At 55.1% G+C, this 19804-nt stretch overlaps 1 protein-coding gene across 5 annotated transcripts; it reads left to right on the top strand.

Moving 5' to 3' along the window:
* Nucleotides 1–2756: 2756 nt before the first annotated feature.
* col6a2 (collagen, type VI, alpha 2) lies at nucleotides 2757–19703 on the top strand. 5 transcript variants are annotated; one of them, XM_029256691.1, is made up of 28 exons: nucleotides 2757–2894; nucleotides 6815–6927; nucleotides 7039–7646; nucleotides 8008–8028; nucleotides 9422–9487; nucleotides 9577–9630; nucleotides 9892–9936; nucleotides 10022–10048; nucleotides 10230–10256; nucleotides 10414–10458; nucleotides 10586–10639; nucleotides 10742–10804; nucleotides 10979–11041; nucleotides 11180–11233; nucleotides 11816–11851; nucleotides 11980–12042; nucleotides 12172–12234; nucleotides 12359–12421; nucleotides 12514–12576; nucleotides 12661–12711; nucleotides 12803–12901; nucleotides 12989–13051; nucleotides 14054–14089; nucleotides 14224–14269; nucleotides 14347–14499; nucleotides 14587–15042; nucleotides 15331–15369; nucleotides 18576–19703. In XM_029256691.1, exons 2-28 carry the CDS (start codon nucleotides 6831–6833, stop codon nucleotides 19157–19159), a joined length of 3039 nt encoding a protein of 1012 aa, XP_029112524.1. In that variant the 5' UTR covers nucleotides 2757–2894; nucleotides 6815–6830; the 3' UTR covers nucleotides 19160–19703. The 5 variants fall into 5 exon arrangements, with proteins under 5 accessions (XP_029112524.1, XP_029112522.1, XP_018599627.1 ...); XM_029256689.1 differs by having other exon boundaries at nucleotides 2757–2968; XM_018744111.2 differs by lacking the exon at nucleotides 18576–19703 and adding an exon at nucleotides 17420–18555 and having other exon boundaries at nucleotides 2757–2968.
* The last annotated feature ends 101 nt before the right edge of the window (nucleotides 19704–19804 follow it).

The following is a 19804-nucleotide window of genomic DNA, read 5'->3' as shown; positions in this document are numbered from 1 at the left end:
TCCCGGGGCTCAGCGGGTCCGGAGCTGTCGCTTCGGGCGGAACCGGCGCCAACGTTGCGTGTCTGCGGGACCAGAGACGGCAGCTCGTTCTCCGCCCAGGAGTCGCCGCGGCCGCCGCTCCGCGCTCGCCGCGGCGTCTCCGAGTCTCGACTGTCGGTCGTCACGCTTTTCGCCGCGTAAAGTGCCCCGTTTGCTGCCCTTTCCGCTCTCAGAGAGCAGACGCGTCAGATACCCTCAGGACATCTACTTCCGTTCATCTTTCTCACTCCTCCTTTTCTCCAAAGCATCTGACGGTGATTTTCCCATTTACGCAGCAGGGTCATTTCTACCCCGTCGGCTCTGGACGCTAGCACTCCGCCCCCCGCCGGCCCATCCGTCGCCGGTGTCCTTTCTGCCAACGTCGGCCTCTCTCCTTCCTCTGAAAGTGCCGGCGGACTCTCGGCCGAAGCCGTGCGCCAAACGGCACGTCGCTGCAACGGGGCAACGGGGCAACGGGGCCGTCGTGCTTCGAGCACCAGAAACCGCACAGAAATGTAGAAAGGCGATTCCTCCGGGCGACAGGTGCGCGAACAAGGCACCCGGTCGCTCCGAGACGTGACCGGTCTCACGCTAAAGCGGAAGAAGCCGTTCGCGTCGGCAGTCGCACGCGCCGGGGGAGCGGCGAGTGGACGCCGTCGCTCGGAGCTGCCGGGACCGCGCGGCTCCGGCTTCCTCCGGAGCGTCAGCTGATAAAAGCCCCTTTCGGAGCCTCTCGCTGCCCCACGGCCAGACGCGGCATACGCACATTTACAGTAATGCGCACATGGACCCGACCGGCTGCTTCTGCCTTGTCGGATCTTTCTTTTCACTCATTTCATTGCAAGCGCGATACAAAGCTTTGTGGAGCAAACCTGGTGCGTGCGTGTGCGCGTGTGTGCGTGAGAGAGACGTCACTGATTTTTCCACCATCACACAGTTCCAGCCGTGCTGTTGTTAAAAAAAAAAGGTAGGAAAAATGGGGTGTGTCTGCTGCCTGGCTCTGTGTGCGTGTGCGCATCTCTTGTTTTTCACGGCGGCGCACAGCGGCACTGCTCTTCACCAACCGGCCGTTGTCGAACGCTGCTCGGCTCCAGAAAACTCTTTACTCCACAACAGTAAAATTACCGTGTTTCGAGGGCAGGCGCGCAGCAGCTGACATGTGACAAAAAGAGCAACGGGCATCAGCCTACCAGTCCCGCGCGCATAAGCGCTCGAGTCGTCGTGTCGGCTCCGCAAACGCGCGCTGCTGCGCTCGACGGCAACGCAGCGTCACGTGCGGGTAGCGCACCGCAGAGGTTCGAGCGCACGACCGCCCGCGTGTAACGGACCGCCTCGCTGCCTGGCTTACTGGCGGAACACGTGTCGCACGCGCCAGAGAACGAAAGCTGCAAACATACAAACGGGGTCTCCAGCACCACGTTTATGTGATTCTGTTCAGTCCGGTGTCTTTGTATCGAATGCTGAGCGGAGCAGCTGAGGAGAGGAAAACAAAAGGACCCCGAGCGCGACGGAGGGGACAAAAACAAACCCGACTACGAGGCCTGAGCCGACGCGAGGTCCGCGAGGGAGCTCCGGGCCGATGGGAACTCCGAAATTGTTTGGGGACGACGCGTCCCGAAAAGTAACTCCTCGACGTTCGGCCGCGATTGTTCCCTCCCGGCGATTTTCGGTCCATTTTTAATTTCGGTTCAGGGCAAGGAGGTGGGCGCCCGTCCGGGCCCGAGCATCGCCGACGAAGCGGGACGGACGCGTCCGAGCGCTTGACGGACAGCTGGAGCTGAGCGTCGGCGGCGGAGGAGCGCAAACCCGCATTGTTCATTGTGTTCTTGGGTAATAGGAAGCGAGCGGCCCTCCGTTCGGAGCCCCGAGGTACCCATACGGGGGTGGGTTCTCACTCTCGCGCACAGACAGGATACTGTACGTTCGTGCGTACAAACTGGGATCTACCGGTGACGTTAGGGTTTGAGCAGAGCAGCTCGGGCCCGAAGAGGCCGAGGGGCGTCGGGCTCTGCCCAATATCTGCTCCGAGATCCGAGCGGACGAGCGGCGGACGAGGGGGACGAAAATCGAGTCGACTCTTCCACGGAAGACAGATGACTACAGGAGCGACGACGCCGGAGACGATCGCGCGATCACGTCCGGCTCGAGATGATCTCGTCGCACGGCTTTCGATGCGGAGCGGAGACTCCACGCGCGTTTCGTTACTTGTAGCTGGAAAGGAGTCCGGATGCGGTCCGAGTCACGTGCGCGTGACGTTAACCCCCCACCCCCAGGACACTCGGTCCTACTTCCACGAGCACTAAATGTCCGTAATCCGTGCAGCGAACTTCTACCGGGGACCGGAGCACCTGGTCAAATAATGAGGTAAACCAAGTAAAACACCCGACAGGACAGGTGAGCCCAGTAACTCTCAGTTACTCTCAGTTCAGTAGCTCCACTCTACTCCACTCTACTCTACTCTACTCTACTCTACTCTACTGTAGTGTCGCAATGTTTCTGCCCCCGAGGCGGCGGCGGCGGCGGGGGGAGGAGCTGCTGCCCGAAAACCTCGAGCTCTTCGCAGGTCGCGTGTTCGCGCGCGAGACGCTTTCAGAGCGAGGCACATTCGCTCCCGACGCCGGCGCGCGAGGCGCCGCCCTGCGGACACGCGCGCTCCGCCAGGGAGGGGGAAGGGGAGGGGGAGGGGGAGGGGGAGGGGGAAGAGGGGGCGGGGCGGGGCGGGGCGGGGCGAGGGCGCGGGACTCGGCTGCTCCCTCTCAGGTCCGTTCGGGCGCTGCGCTCCGGACTCGGATCCCAGGATCACGATGATGATGATGTTGCTCTGAACTGGTCGCGGTTTTTCTCGCTTCTTCTCAGCTCTTCCGCTCGCGCCGCAGGTGAGTCCAACACTTGGACACGTTTTTGGACACTTTGGACACTCTTGAGGTCCGTTTCTCGTGGATGCCTGCAGGTTAGTAGACAATATTTATTTATTATTATTATTATTATATTATTGTTATTGTTATTATTACTGAGTGTATGAGCGAAGGGTCAAAACATTTCTCTCGGTGGTCAAATCAAATGTTTGAACGATGCGAATCAATGTGATGTTTTTCCTTTGGCTTTAGTCCGCTTCACTTCTGCAACATTGTTTTTATCGTTATTGTTTTTTGCGTCTTTTCTTTTTCGCGACTTTCTTCTCGCTCTGCGTTTAAAATCCGCGCTTTTCTTCCTATAAACCGGTTTATGTTTTTTTCTCAACCACAGAAATTATTGGCAGAAGAAGCGCGGAGACACAAACACACACACACACACACACACACACACATTACCTCAGTCAGTGTGTGTGTTAGTCTGCAGCAGTGCAGTTTATCCCGCTGCTGTTTTTATTAATTAATCTGCAATAATATTCATAAAGCTGAAGGACTTTTGAGAAACAAAGAATTTTGCACTTTGTTTCAGAATTAATTTTTTATTTCTCACATGATTTTCTTCAAAGCAAAGAACAACTCATTGCAAACAAAGGTGGTTTAGTTCACCCTTCAGCTGGTTTGTCTGGTGCCACCCTTCGCCGTGGAGTAAAAGTTACACCGAGAGCTGTACGCACCCGAGTCTCGGAGCGAGTTCAAGGCTCGCGGTGACAGGTGGCGTTAGGCTCATCGGCGGAGCTCTCGAAGAGATGGGTTCGAGACCCTTCTTCGGTGCGGGAGGGATTCGGCAGCTCCGAGGGACGCAAGGAGCTCGTTCAAACACGTCGGCACCAAATCTGAGGACCTACGGACTTTCGGTTTTGGACCCTTGTCATTGGTGGAGGACCTCGGTGCTCTTGCTGGGCTTCAGGGAACGATCGGATCTGTAGGTACGGGGGATACGGGGGAGCAGATCCATCGACGATCTTGTAGGCCGTCACCACAGTGCTGGACTTGACAGAGAGAGAGAGAGAGAGACGTTGAAACGCTTCAGCAGCTCAAACGCAACTCGTACCGCGGTATTCCAAATCGAGGAGGAGGAGAGGTTTGATGGCAGAGGCCGGAGGAGCAGACAGGAAAGAGTTACGGTGGTTCCAGGTGGAATATCACCATGGTCCGGACCAGGAGTTGCGTGCGGTCTGTTGTTCGATAGGAGCAGATCCTGCACATCTTATGCGGGATGTATCTGCAGGTCCAGGCTGTGGGTTCCATATATAGGAGAGAAGGACAGACCCGAGTCACTCGTTACTCCCCCGACTCTTAGCCGATGAGGGAGGCGGAACGAGCGAGTCGTCAGTTCGATCGATGGATCGCGACAGGAGGACAGGCCGGCCGGGAGGTGAAGGATCTCTGTTTCGGAGAGGTTCGGCTCTAGCCGGCGATGAGACGTCCGGGCGGAGATGTCCGGAGGAAACGTCTGTGGCTCCGAGGAGCGGAGGAAGGTCTGCGTCTCGTCGCTGTAACGGCGGTAGGGAAGAGGTGCAGCTGGAGAATGAAGCAGGAGAACCGATTGGCTGCCGGTGGCGGCTGGATGTCGCTCTCATCCCGATCCTGCTGCTCATCGTGCTCCGGAGCCCGAAAAGGGCCGGATTCCGCAACTTTCGGTAACAGTGTCGGAGGAGCGGATCGCCGACCCTGAAAGCAGAGGTTAAAAGGTAGCTCTTCATCGGAGCCAAGTGTGGAAGAAGCGTGTGAAAAGTGTGCTGCTGGACTCTGGATTTTTGTTTAATGACTCTTTTTGCACTAAATTAATTTCCTGCAAAAACTGGGGGTTTTACTCTCTTATTTCGTTTCATTTGTGTGATTTTATGCACAGGACGTTTACGTCCGTGTGCCGCAGTTGTACGCTGTCAAAATGACACTTTCTGGGACTCGATCGTAGTTTGCCGTCGACATTGCGGCGTTTCGGTCTTTATGAGGCGCCGCGCTTATCGGCGGCCGTGTCCGAGGACCACGGGGAAGAGCGTTTTTTTCTCCGGCATCGTGTCCGAAGGCCAAGGAGCTGCGCGACGCCCACGTTCCGCGGTGCGCTGCGGTCGGGCGCATGGAGAACCCGCTGGCGTCCCGTGTCCTTCTGCTTCCGGTCACCTCGCCCTGCGGGAACACGGAGAACTTGCTCCGTGGCCGGAAAACGTCTGCTCCAGCGGCAGGGCGGGATGGAGCTCGACCTGCGGACGCTGAACTCAAGAGCGAGCGCGTGGCCGTGGACGAACGCCGCCTGGACCGATGGGCACGGCAGCTGCGGGAAGTGATGGTTTCTGCTCTTGAGACCCTGGAGGAACCGCGGGCCGTTGCGCCGGGGAGAGCGGCGAGCTGGAGGACAGGAGCCGGCGCCGCGAGCCGAACCTCGGCGCTGAGGGGGGCGTCCGTCGAGATGAGCGCGAGAGGCTTCGCCCGCGCACAGCCACCCCGACAGCCGTCCGTTCGTTCATTTGTTTGTTTGTTTTTTAACGTCACGTAGTGGGTCTTTGGGAGTAGGTTTGAATGCACCTCAGTACTTATTCTCCCTGCCGTAGGTGTCCTCCACATGCTCTGGTTTCCTCCCACAGTCCAAAGATGCGGTTCATGTGACCTGATGACTCTACTGTGTGTGTGTGTGTGTGTGTGTGTGTGTGTGTGTGTGTGTGTCTGTGTGTGCGCACATGCATCCTGCTTATTCTTTTGCTCTTTGCTTCCAGCATAGGCTCTGGACCCCCGTGACCCTAATTTGGACAAGTGGTTACCAACAGAGAGTGAGTATATAGTCAAAATTACTGCGTTCACGGGGGGTCTCGGGTGGCGCTGCACCTGCGCTGACAGGTTTCTCTCTTTAGCTTTTCCTCCGTAGCTCTTTCTTCTCTTGCCTTCAAAATCACTCTGTTTTTATTGTCTCTCTTCAGTTTTAGTGGGCCACAGCTTTCTGCCCACAGTGCTTTTCATTAACATGTGGGCAGCGCAGCAAGTAGCATTGCTGTCTCTCGGCGCCTGGGTGGTGTGACAGGATGTGGGTTCGATCCCTACTCGGTCTGTGTGGAATTTGCACGTTCTCCCCCGTGTCTGTGTGGGTTTCCTCCGGGTGCTCTGGTTTCCTCCCACACTCCAAAGACATGCTGTCTAGGTTCCCCCAGGGTGTGTGAGTGACAGAGAGAGAGTGTGTGTGTGTGTGTGTGTGTGTGTGTGTGTTCCACTGATGTATGAATGAGTGACCCATTGCAAGTAGTGTATCTAGCAGTGTAAGTCACCGCGGTGAATAAGGTGTGTGGTCTGATAACACTACATAGAGTTCATTGGAAGTCGCTTTGGAGAAAAGCGTCTGATAAATAAATAAATGTAAATGTAGTGTGGTACTGGTGTGGTAAAATTGCTCTAGTGGTATATATCAGCTTTCCACTGAAACCCCCCGCCCGCTGAGGCCCCTCGTAACACTCTTAAGCAGAGGCAAAACCTGCCTGCCAAGTGCTCTGTCCTCAGGTGCGGTGGGACAGGGGCCCTGTGAGGAGCTCTGCTCCCTGCTGTGCGCAGTTCCAGTGTTCTTGGACACCCCACCCCACCCCACCCCACCCCACCCCACAGTGGTGATCAGTTGTTGTTCTCGGTATTGCCTATAGATGGCAGTAGTGTACGGTAGCTACAAGAAGGATATCTCTAAGGAGAACGGAGACAGATTTAGAGGAGAGTTACCGAAACACACGTCGTAAACCAGCGTTGATATTAAAGAGGCTACACGCCAGTTAACGGGAATCGCTCTCAGCGTGTTTATTGAGTAAACACAACACTCAGCACCAGGCACCGGATGCAGGTCCTTCAGCTGCCCCGATCAGCACTCGTACGTAAACCTTCTCTCTTTCCACCGTGTTCGTCCCCCGCAGGTCGGAGCCTCTCGCAATGCTGTCCAGCATCCTCTTGGTGAGCCTGTTGTCCCTGGCGGTCTGCCAGGACGCGGCAAGGGGTCCGCGGCCCTTCCCAACCCCAAGATGCAGCCGTGAGTGTCCGTGGGCCGCGTCTCCTGGCGCTCCGAGCGCCGCTCGCCGGCAAGCTGGTGCCCGAAGCACAGCGTCCCACCTCTCCGTCTCCCCCCTCTTCCCCAATGCAGGAAAGGCGGAGTGCCCCATCGACGTGTACTTCGTGATCGACACGTCCGAGACCATCGCCCTGCAGGAGCCTCCTCCGGGCAGCCTGGTCGACAGCATCGTGGAGTTCACCGAGCGCTTCGCTCGCAAACTCGACGAGGTGGACCATCGGGGACTCGTCCGCATCACGTGGTCTGTGGGCGGTCTGCACTTCTCCCAGCGCAGCGAAATCTTCAGCCAGATCTCCAGCAGAGACAACTTCATCGGTGGCTTGAAGGGCATCCGCTACCTGGGCAGGGGCACCTACATCGACTGCGCCATCTCCAACATGACGCAGCAGATGATCCGCTACGCGCCCACAGAAAGGAGCGTGCGCTTCTCCGTGGTCATCACCGACGGGCACGTGACCGGGAACCCCTGCGGGGGGATCAAGGTGTCGGCGGAGCGCGCCAGAGACGAAGGCATCAAGATCTTTGCTGTGGCGGCAACGAGGAACGTGGAGGAGACGGGGATGCGAGAGATCGCCAACGTGCCCACGGAGCTGTACCGCAGCTCCTTCGTGGCAGTGGACACGAGCGGCGCGTCGCCGACCATCGTCGCCTCCACCATCGACCGCATCGTCAAGACCATGGTAGGAGCCCGTGGAGGGGACGCACGTCCGTGAGCTGCGGTACCGTTTGTCACGTGCTTCAGGCGGAGGTCTGGTGGTGCAGAATGGCTTGTGCCTGGTGCCTCAGACACATTTCTTCATGAGACTATAGTCACACACACACACACATATATATATATATATACACAGTATATACATTTCCCACTTTAACCAAAATATCGTCACGTTGTGGTACAAACTGTCCTGCGGGTTATGACGCACTACACCACTTATGATGAGGACACAGACCGAAAGTACTGGTTTTGGCTCTTTGTAACACTTTTGTTGCTTTTACAGAACATCTGATTCATATTTTAAAAAATACATGTGCTTCTCTCTACAGATCCATCTGGCCTATCAGGAGGTGAGGAACTGTCAGAAACGGCTAACGCACATGGGTGAGGGTTGGGACTGGACCACATTCCTACTGGACCACTGGAGTAGGACTGGACTGGCGCACGACACCGGAAAACACCGATACACACATTTATGTCGCCTATATGTCATCTACACTCACGGAGCACTTTTTAGGAACACCTGTACACCAGCTTATTCATTATTTAATCGGCCAATCGTGTGGCAGCAGCATAATGCCTAAAATCATACGGATACAGGTCAGGAGCTTCAGTTAACGTTCACATGAAACACCAGAATGGGGAAAAATGTGATCTCGGTGATTTTGACCGCGGTATGATTGCTGGTGCCAGACAGGCTAGTCTGAGTATTTCTGTAATTGCTCATCTCCTGGGATTTTCACACGCAACAGTCTCTAGCGCTTACTCAGAATGGTGCTAAAAAACTGAAAACATCCAGTGAGCCAAAGTTCTGCGGACGGAAACATCTTGTTGATGAGAGAGGAGAATGGAGAGACTGGCTTGATCTACGGTGACTCAGATAACCTCTCTTTACAACTGTGGTAAGCAGAAAAATTAACCCTGAATGCACAACAAGTGGAACCTTGTGGCAGATGTGCTACAACAGCAGAAGACCACACTGGGTTCCACAACCAAGAACAGAAGGCTGAGGCTGCAGTGGATACAGGCTCACCGGGACTGGACAGCTTAAGACTGGAAAAAACATAGCCTGGTCTGATTAATCTCGACTTCTGCTGAGGGACACAGATGATGGGCTCAGAATTTGGTGTCAGCAACATGAATCCATGGACCCAACCTGTCTTGTGTCAACAGTCCATGCTGGTGGTGGTAGCATAATGACACGGGGACTGTTTTATTGGACTCTTTGGGACCATTCATACCAGTCAATCATTGTCTGAATGCTGCAGCCTGTCTGAGTGAGTGAGTTCAGCGTTCTTCAGCGGCCTTCGCGGTCATCGGATCTGAATGCGATTGAACACCTTTGGGATGTAGTAGAACAGGAGATTTGCAGCGTGAATTTGCAGATCCGCAGAAACTGTGCGATACGATCATGTCAAAATGGACAAGAACATCAAAGGAATGATTCCAAGATGTTGCGGAGTCCGTTCCATGAAGAACTGAGGCTGTTTTCAGAGCAAAGGGGGGCCTCACCCTGTATTAGGACAGTGTTCCTAATAAGGTGCTCAGTGAGGTATATGTTGTCTATATCGTCTGTTTGTCTGCGTGCCACCTATATATGATCTGTGTCAGCATATCTGGAGCACAATTGAGAACACTGGATGAAGAAAATGCATCGTTGTTACATGAAAGATGTACCTGGTGAGTCGTTCTGGCTCTAGATTTGCTGTCCTGCCAGTGCTCATCCCACTCTCTGTATCTCAGTGCTACAAACTCAAGTGCCTGGAAACTCCTGGTCCCCCGGGTCCGAAAGGTCACCGAGGTCAGAAGGTGAGTCCCTGCGCGAAGATGGTGTCGTCGTTCACTCGCGCTGCCCCTCGGAGGCTGTCCTTCCTCATCGTTTCTGTCTGTCGTTTCAGGGAGCGAAAGGAGATACGGGTGACTCGGGACCAAAAGGTGAAAAAGGTCGCCAGGTAAGTTCACCTGTTTCCCTCCGGTGTGTATGTCTGAGAGAGAGAGAGAGAGAGAGAGAGAGAGAGAGAGAGAGAGAGAGAGAGAGAGAGTGAGAGAGAGAGAGAGAGAGAGAGAGAGTGAGAGAGAAAGTGAGTGAGTGAGAGAGTGAGAGAGTGAGAGAGTGAGAGAGTGAGTGAGTGAGTGAGTGAGTGAGTGTCTACCGTCAGTCACAGCCCATCAGTTGCTTCTCATCAACGATGACCTCCTGTGTGTGTTTGCAGGGTGACCCCGGTATTGAAGGCACCATCGGCTATCCGGGCCGAAAAGTGAGCACTTCCCCATTGATTTTCTGTCCATATTTGACCAGTTCCGCACAGAATTCACACAGTTCACACAGCTTCTCTTCTGCAGGGTGAACCCGGACTGAAAGGGGAGAAGGTGAGAGTGGGGAAGGACGTGCCTTTGGGTGAAGCATGGTAGCACAGTTTGAGAGGAAACACCCAGGAGCACCAAGATGGGACATACAGCTGCAAATATAAAATACATATCAACAATATGAAGTGACACTACAGGCGGTGCTGTGACCATTTATGGTCCTTTTTTCTTTTTATTTCCATAGGGTGAAATTGGATCTCCGGGCAAGAAGGTAATGTGTGTTCGAATAGCCCTCTTTAGCTCGCACAGCTATATATTGTATTACATTATGCGTGTGTGTGTGTGTGTGTGTGTGCGCGTATATAAAAAAATTATTACAAAAGGCAGCGTGTGAGTAAACATGCATTTCATGCGCTCTGCAAACCCAGGGAGAAGGAGGTTTGCCAGGACGAAATGGGACTGATGGTCAGAAGGTAAGTTCTTCTTGTGATTCGAAGAGTCTTTAACTCACTTTTAAATGTATTAGTTAAATCAATAATTGAAACTGCAGACACAATAACTGGGCGTATAATAATAAAATGCTGCGTATGTTTTGTTTAGGGAAAAATTGGACGCATTGGAGCACCTGGATGCAAAGGAGACCCTGGTGATAAGGTGATGCAGCAATGATATGAGCAGGGTCCGCACTGCAGGGTCAGGGTCCGCAGGCGTTCGACGCTGCCAAGTGGTGACTCTGTTTCTCTGTGCTCTGGTCAGGGCCCGGATGGCTACCCTGGGGAAGCGGGCACCGTGGGATCCCCTGGCCCTGCCGGAGAAAAGGTTTGTTTGCCGCTGTTCGGCAGCGGCCGCTCCGCAGCATCAGCATCCGCTGAATCTACCGCACGCCGTTTCTCTCTTATGAAGAGCTTCGTCTCATTGACGCCGTACAGGTGTCTGAACGGAGCAGCGGTGAGGCCGCGGTAAATAAGCGCGGCTTCCCTTAATGCATTTCAGGGAGATCCCGGTCGTCCTGGGAGAGCAGGACCCTCCGGGCTACCTGGAGATCCCGGTCCGAAGGTTCGTAGCGATCTACGGCGAGAGAAAAACCTTTTTCTCAAAGCAAAGCCACTGTGACACTTGGCCATGCGCAAGGACTTCACTGCACGTGGCAACACTTTCTGGTGCAGGTGTCATATTGTCGTTCGTATCCTTCAGGGAGAGAGAGGATCGCCTGGATCACCTGGCTTCCCTGGCCAGAAAGGCCCTGCTGTAAGATGCATTCTTTCATTTGCCCTTTACTAAGCGTTGTTATGATTATGATTTATTGATTCTTCTTAAAGAACACAGTTGCTTTGGGCTGTGTTATATTTTTAGTTAAAAATTACACAACATGGAAACAAAAACATGGAGTATTTCACTAAAAGCATCTGTTGTGCAGCACCATGCAGTTAAGGAACACTGGTTATGAGCAAAGCGGAGCCTGTTTTTCCCCTTGAGCAAGATATTAAACTACTGCAACGAGAAGTACGTTTATCTGACACTTCTCTCCGAAGTAATTTACAAAGTTAAGATGCCTACAATCCTTTAGCCCTTTATACAGCAGGGTAATTTTACTGGAACAATCCAGGGTAAGTACCTTGCTCAAGGGTACTACAGCAGTAGGTGAGATTTGAACCAATCGCCTTAGGGTGGTCCGCATGGTATAGAGCAGCTCTAACCGCTGCACGACTAGCTGTCCCCCCTCTTTCTCTCACGTGTGTCGGTGTTTGTTCAATATTAGTGTGTGTTCTAGATGCTTTTCAATTGCTGCATATGTGATGCCTCAGTCTAAGGAATTTACTGCCCTCCTAGGGATCACCTGGGGCGCCGGGACCGAAAGGAGAGCCGGTATGACTTTGCGCCGAAATATTGCACGGAATCGCCATGTTAATGGTGATGATGAGTACAGTGAGAATGAAGTGACCGGAGAGCTCTGGGTACGAAAGAACACGCTGACCGGCGCTCGCTGTGCTCAGGGTCGTAGGGGAGACTACGGGCCCAAGGGGAAAGAGGGAGCCGACGGGCCGAAAGGAGAGAAGGCGAGTGCCGCCGTGTCACAGCCCGCCTCCGCTCACTCTTCAAGTCCAGTCGGATGCTCACTGCGTGTGTGTGTGTGGGCTGGTTTTTGCCTGCATGTGAGCTGTATGTGATCAAACTGTTTTTTCCAGGGAGAACCGGGACCAGAGGGACCAAGAGGGCTCCCAGGGGAGACTGGAAACAAGGGGGCAAAGGTGAGAATGGATACATACACACACACACATACACACACACACACACACACACACACACACACACACACACACACACACACACACCTTTGTGTTGCCATAGTAACACTGATGCGCGCTCCTGCAGGGCGACGCTGGCTTGCCGGGACCACGAGGACCTCCCGGCCTGCAGGGGGAGCCAGGGAGGAACGTAAGATACGGTGCAGAACGAACATACGATCTGTGTTTAGCAAGTCGGGTGCCCTGTGTCCAGAAGTGAACGTGAGCGCCCTGTTGCCGCAGGGTTCCCGTGGCGACCCCGGAGAGCCCGGACCAAGAGGGGATTCCGGCCCACCCGGCCCTAAGGTGAAACGGCGGTGAAATCGGCGTGCGATCGCGTGTACCCACCAACAGCGCAGAGAGTGTTCTCATGCATCGTTTTTACTGCAGGGCGACCTGGGACGACCTGGACTCAGCTACCCTGGACCACGAGGGCCCACAGTACTGTAGCTGTAGTTTGCCATGCTGTACGTTGTCCCTCCTTGAGAGAACGGTGCTCCATAATGACCACACCTCCTGCTCTCTCACTCAGGGCGATCGAGGAGACAAAGGGGCTCCTGGAGCCAGAGGAAGCCGTGGGGACTGTGGGCAAAAGGGCGAGCCGGGCAATAAAGGGGCCCCCGGCGAACCGGTGAGCGCGCAGCTCCCGCGCACGGCGTGGCCCTGCTGAGCGCCGCTGAACGGCTTGCTCTGAACGGGTTCTGTGGTCCTTTCCCAGGGAGAGCCAGGACCTTCGGGAGAGCCGGGGCCGAGAGGACCGCGAGGAGACCCGGGCAGAGACGTAAGGAGCACGTCGTGGCCGTGACCCCCCACTGCTCGTCCCGAGCCTCCCTGAACCCTGACGGGGGAACACCGCGGAAAAGAGCGTACGGTGAAAGAGCTCAGTTACGCACACTTGTCTCTCCAGCAGCTGCCTTCCTAACCGCGAGGACAGCTCCGGCGTCCACCGCAGGAAGGGAACGTTCGAGAGGACATCTCCTCTTGATCCCAGAGACAGGCTCGCAAACATTTCAGACTTTCTGTGTGAAACGGTCGCGTTGGATCCGAAAGCCGCTTCCGGTCGTTCGCATTTAGTCACTTAAGCTTGTCACTTAGCTGACACTTCTCCCCAAAGCACACACACACATTTTCAGAACCGCTTGTCCCATACGGGGGTCACGGGGAACCGGAGCCTCCCCGGTAACACAGGGCGTAAGGCCGGAGGGGGAAGGGGACACACCCAGGACGGGACGCCAGTCCGTCGCAAGGCACCCCAAGCGGGACTCGAACCCCAAACCCGCCGGAGAGCAGGACCCGGTCCAACCCACTGCGCCACCGCGCCCCCCTCTCCCCAAAGCAATTTGCAGTATTAAGGTTACAAACTTACAACTATTGACCCATTTAGACAACTGGGTAATTTTACTGGAGCAGCTCAGAGCTACTACAGCTGGAGGTGGGGTTTGAACCTGTGACCTTTGGATCCAACCACTACACTACCCGCTGTGTCCCTTATTAGAATGAGAAGTTGTTCGAACCTGAAGAAAAATCTCACGTGAAGTCCGCCATTGGAGACAAAAACAGGCTTTTTAGTGCGGGGACCTCGAATCTCTCCTCTCTTCGTGTTTTTGTGGAGCCCTGATGAGGCGTTTTGGTGCAGTATGTTAATAATGCGGATGACGACGACAACGACGATGATGATGATGATGATGATGATGACGGTGTTGATGATGAACGTGCCTCAGAAGCGAGGAGGTCTGCAGGGGGTCTCCTGCACTCTCTGGGCTCACGAGTGCCTCTCTTCCAGGGGGACGTCGGTCCGGAAGGAGATCCCGGCCTCACCGTGAGTACATTCGCCCGTTCTTCGCTCCGCACCCGCGGTAGGCCGCCGCACACGTGGCAATACCGCGGTACCGATTTGGCGGAAGCTGCCGTCGCTCCCCTCTCGCCGCGCAGCTCATCTCGCCTCTTTTGCAGGAGTGCGATATCATGAGCTACATCCGGGAGACGTGCGGCTGCTGCGGTGAGTGTTTGCGGGCGAGACGCCCTTTGCGCTAGAGGAGGGCCGCTCCTCGGCTCACCGTATCGCTGCTCCGGCAGACTGCGAGAAGCGCTGCGGGGCCCTCGACATCGTCTTCGTGATCGACAGCTCCGAGAGCGTGGGCCTCGCCAACTTCACCCTGGAGAAGAACTTTGTCATCAACACCATCAACCGGCTCGGCGCCATCGCCGAGGACCCCGGCTCGGAGACGGGTGAGGAGGTGCAGGAGCGTGACGCGCACCCGCCCGCCCTTGTTGGGCGCCACACTAATGCGCTCCTCCCCATCTGCCCTCCCCCAGGGACACGTGTCGGCGTGGTTCAGTACAGTCACAGCGGCACCTTCCAGGCCATCAGACTCAACGACTCCAAGATCGACTCCCTGGCCGCCTTCAAGGGGGCCGTCAAGAAGCTCGAGTGGATCGCGGGGGGCACCTGGACGCCGTCGGCCCTCAAGTTCGCCTACGACAATCTGATCCGGGACAGCCGCAGGGCCAAGGCCAAAGTGACCGTGGTGGTGATCACGGACGGGCGCTTCGATCCGCGTGACGACGACTCTTTGCTCACGTACCTCTGCGACGACCCCAGCGTGGATGTCAGCGCCATCGGCATCGGGGACATGTTCTACCAGGTCGAGGAGAACGAGAGCCTCAAGTCCATCGCCTGCCAGAAGCAGGAGCGGATCATGGGCATGAGGCGTTTCGCTGACCTGGTGGCCGAAGAGTTCATCGACAGGATAGAGACGGTGTTGTGCCCAGGTGGGTCCCGCCAGGCAACGGACGCCGGTCTCATACTCGTCGCTCGGCTGTTGTGGCCCGGTCCAGTCTTGCTCTCGTGGATCCCAGTGAAAATATGGAAGTTTCGGCTCTACCACCACAGCAGCGGTAGAAAAATGAAAAACGAAACGTAGAAAAGGGGATGGGGGGGCGGTGCAGATATACTGACGACGTGCAGCTACGCTCATGAACCGGAGTCACGGAAGAAGCTTGATCGTAAAGTTCTCCCGTTTCATTCTGTTTCACCGCCTGGATCTCTCTGCATTGCAGACCCTGTGGTCGTGTGTCCGGACCTCCCGTGTAAAACAGGTAAGACGTGTCTTATTTGTGCACGTGTGCGGAGGGGCTTTCGCTCTCCGGCGCTCTCTCTCCTTCCACCTTCTAGCTTCCATCTCTCGGTTACTAGAAACTGGTAAACTGAGCGAAACTCAAAGGGTAACAGGACGGAGCAGTAAAATTACATTTTAGGGGACGTACACTTAGGGTTAGAAGCGACTTTTCCCCCCACAGTAAAACATGGGTGATGGAACAAATTAGCGCCGTCATGTGAAGATTCAGCATATTTCTTTGATTTATGGAAATTTTCCAAGCCCCTCCCCCAAACAGGCTGTCATTTATGTCCACAGATTGTCCTCTGTAAGGGGCATCAGGACTCGGCTTTGCAGCACGCACACGTTGGGAGGTACGCTTGCAGAAGTGTCCTCTAGAGTGGACAAAAACACGTTTTCTCAGGAGGTTCTTCTGACGGCTCAGAATCCCCGATTTACTGGATTAGTGTGAGGCTTCTGTCCGGTAGGAGCGTCTCTTACAGGGCGCACTGGAACTGCACCTCTTTCCTCGTATTTTTCCATTATAACTGATGTCTTTTCACAGGTGTGCTTATTCAGAGCAAAGAGAATTTTTCTGTTCAACACTCGGAGAGGGTTGGGTACCTTGGTCAGGCCTCGGGTTAGGGTTAGCAGGTTAGCCGCAGGATCCTTAACCGCTTCCAATTAGAAAAACTGTAAGGAAGGGGGACAAACTGCCTGCATAAACCGCAGTAGGCTGAGCGCTCAGCACAGTGCTGACATGAACCTGCAGTCCAGCTGTAGGCGCCTACAGGGTACTGAAGTTGATGTCATCTCCAAAGCAACTTCCAGTGAACTCTACGTAGTGTTATGAGCCCACACACCTTATTCACCACGGTGACTTACACTGCTAGATACACTACTTACAACGGGTCACTCATCCAAACATCAATGGAACACACACACTACGGGGGAACCTGCACAGCATGTCTTTGGACTGTGGGAGGAAACCAGAGCACCCAGAGGAAACCCACACAGACACAGGGAGAACAAGCAAACTCCACAGAGACTGAGCAGGCATCAAACCCACATCCTCTCGCACCACCCAGGTGCTGTGAGACAGCAGCGCTACTCGCTGCGCCACCGTGCCGCCCACACCATCAGGTGCCGCTTCTGCGGATTTTCAGGAATTTCATCAACCAGTACATCTTTTATGACCACAGTCCTGCAAAATGGATTTTCCATAGAAGCAGTGGCCGTAAGATCACGTGTCCGGGCCACATGCGTTGCTGCAGCGCTTTTAGCCACACCCCGAGGTATAATGTCTCAAAGCTCCGCCCACAGGCCCTGAACGACGAGTCCTTTTTGCAGTAGACAGAATGATAATAATATTAAGGGGTTAGTTGTTTGAAGTTATGCTTCATGAATAGTCATATTTAGTATTCCTAAACAGCTGAATTTGTGGTGTGAAGAAAAGCACAACGAACAGTTTTCTGGAAGCGGATGCTAGTAGCCGTGGACATACGGCTGTGCGCTCAGGACTCTACATGTGTATGTTCACGCATACACAAACGTTTCTGAGCGCGCTTACAGTAGGGTTTGGGTTCGCCGTCCCTTCATTTGGATCTACGTGGCACGAGCACTTACAGAACCCCTGCAGCAGACCGCGTGGATAAAATCGGTGCGGTAAAACAAGAGCCCCGACTGCGAGGCCTGTGTCCGATTAGAAAATTGTCAGCGAAATAAAGTCCACGTTAGCTCGTGTCTAATGGCAGCGAAGGACACGTTCCTCGAAGACGGGCTCAAGCGCTTGTGTCCACCACTTTAACTCGCTAAACAGCTCTCCTCCTTTCTCCTCGGGTCACCGGCGTCAGGAACACATCGTTACTAAAGTCATCGGTGTGCGTGTGCGTGTCGCCATGGAGACGCCTCCGCGGACACGTTAGGATGCAGTGCGCATATCTCCACGGATACAGAGGGACACCCACGCACAGCGTCGGGCTGCCCTGCGCTCAGTGGGCGGAGCCAGTTGCCAGGAAACCTTAAACCATTGTTTTGACGGTCACTTGCAGATGCGCTGCCCTCTTGGGATGGGTCCCCCGGTTTCGAGGCCCTGGCGGAGGAGGGCGTCAGCACCCCCATCCCCAGCACTCTGGCCAGCGTCACTCAGTTGCTCAGCTCCCTGAAGGCGGAGCCGCACCCCGAGAACTACGGCAGAGCCATAGCGACCCTGGCCTACAGCGCTCAGCGCGCCAAGTTCGCCGCCGGAGGGGAGAGGCAGCAGTGGACCGAGGTGTTCATAGAGGCGTTCAAAGTGGTTTACGGCGACCTCGTGGGGGACCCCGGCAAGGCTCTCGGCTTGTGCTAGAGGGTCTGCGGCACCCCCTCCCCTACCCCGACGCCACTGCCCGGTTAATGCTCGCGCACCCCCCGCATCCCCAGGGCCCCACATGCAGTAGTGAAACACGCTTATTCTCACCGTGACACACGTGTGACAGCAGAGGACGCGACCTCAGATCCCCCAGCGCTCAGAGCCCAGCTTCGGACAACGTTGAACCTGCGAGACGAGACTTGTAGCTGTGAACCGAACCCTTGCGCAGTACAGGATATTCCAGGCCAAAATGCTTTCTTTCTCGGGCACGCGCGTCACGGAAGACCATGGACATCGGACCGAGTTGGTGGCGCTTGGCAGGAACTGGCTGGCAAACAGTTCTGCGATTTGCGCAGCTGGCGTTGGGTTCGCAGCTCAGCGTCCTTATTTATTCAGACGTCTTTCGGTATAAATACACACACACACATATATGTTTATATTTATACTACCTGGTCATCAGTTGCTGCAGTCTGTGAACGAGTCATACTTTGCGTGAAAATAATCTCCATGTTAACAGTAGCGAAAGCGTAATATATTCATGCCGCTTCTGTATAGAGAGTAAGATATTTTGTTTGGCACTTGGAAGAAAAAAGTGTTAGAGATGTAATCCTGTCAAGCAGTAGATGTGTATTTTGCTCAGAGAAGAGCGTGTTATTAATAGCACCACATACGTGTGTTGTACCGGCACTGTGTTCCGGAGGATCTGTACATTTTCCTGGCTCTTTATTAAATAAATGTTTTGCACACGAGCCCCCGTCTCCGTTTCCTGTGTGTAGACAGCGCCGAGCCGCAGCCGTCGGAGCCGTCGGAGCCGTCGGAGCCGCCGCCACTAACGCGCCCTGTCCGTGTGCCCACAGAGCCGGCGGTGGCCAGCTGCGTCCAGCGGCCCCTGGACCTCGTCTTCCTGCTGGACGGCTCCGAGCGCATGGGGCCCGACAACTTTGGCGCCGTGCGGGAGTTCGTGCGGCGCGTGGTGCAGCGCCTGACGCTGGCGCGCCGCGACGATGACAGCATGTACGCCCGCGTGGCCCTGCTGCAGTACGGCGGCGAGACGGAGCAGCTGCTGGCCTTCCCCCTGTCCCGCAACGGGACGCTCATCTCCGACAGCCTGGCGCGCATGCGCTACCTGGACTCGTCCTCCGACGTGGGCGCAGCCATCATCCACGCCATCGACAACATCGACGTGGTCCAGCGCAACGCCGAGCTCTCCTTCGTCTTCATCACCGACGGCGTCACGGGCACCAAGAGCCTGGAGGAGGGCATCGGCGCCATGCGGCGCGCCGGGGCCGTGCCCGCCGTCATCGCCCTGGGCGGCGACGTGAACGAGGAGGTGCTGCGGCAGCTGGCGCTCGGCGACCGGTCGGCCGTATTCCGCGGGCAGGATGTCTCGCGGCTGTCCGACGCCGCCTTCTTCGAACGCTTCATCCGCTGGATCTGCTGAGGAGAACAGACCCGTTCGTGCTGACAAACACACACACACACACACACACACGGGCAGAGTACACTAAACTTTCAGAAAACAACAAATCTTAATTATGGCACGTCTCCTCTGGTCATGGAACTGAGACTATTTAAGGTGCTAATGTGGAGCAGGGCTGGAGTTCACAAGAAATGGTCTCGGCTCATAATCAGAGGTGCCCCCATGTAACCCCCCCACCGACGTGGGTCTCACACACACACACACACACACACACACACCTGTGTTTATGACGAGAGCTAAATGCCCAAACGGTTGTATCGGTGCACTGAAACGAAGCTACACGTATTGCATGTTTTTTGTACAAGGCCTTTGTCCAGGAATATTTCCACGTCAAGTAGAATGTAACCGAAGACCACACACACACACACACACACACACAGACCACACACACACCGTCAGCAGTGATGTCTGGTGCGGCATCTCGCATTTGTGTTTTTTACCTCTCACACTCAGTTCCACACGTTTGTATGGTGGCTTTATTCCCTGAAAGACAAATGTTTTGTACTTTTAATGTCAATAAAATGTTTCCCACACGTGTTCGCTTTTGCTCTCTGCGTGTCAGACGATTGATTCAGGTCAAAAATGCGAACGTGCGCAGAGCGTGAT

Source organism: Scleropages formosus, chromosome 12 (genome assembly GCF_900964775.1).
Source record: "Scleropages formosus chromosome 12, fSclFor1.1, whole genome shotgun sequence".
NCBI lineage: Eukaryota > Metazoa > Chordata > Actinopteri > Osteoglossiformes > Osteoglossidae > Scleropages > Scleropages formosus.
This window is presented reverse-complemented; position numbering and strand designations above follow the sequence as displayed.

Bases quoted from the DNA above. Each gene is read 5' to 3' on its own strand.
- col6a2 (XM_029256691.1), top strand. From the start codon at position 6,831: ATGCTGTCCAGCATCCTCTTGGTGAGCCTGTTGTCCCTGGCGGTCTGC. The intron at 12,235-12,358 runs GTGAGAATGGAT...GCGCTCCTGCAG, and splicing joins CTGGAAACAAGGGGGCAAAG to GGCGACGCTGGCTTGCCGGG. The intron at 12,902-12,988 runs GTGAGCGCGCAG...GTCCTTTCCCAG, and splicing joins AAGGGGCCCCCGGCGAACCG to GGAGAGCCAGGACCTTCGGG.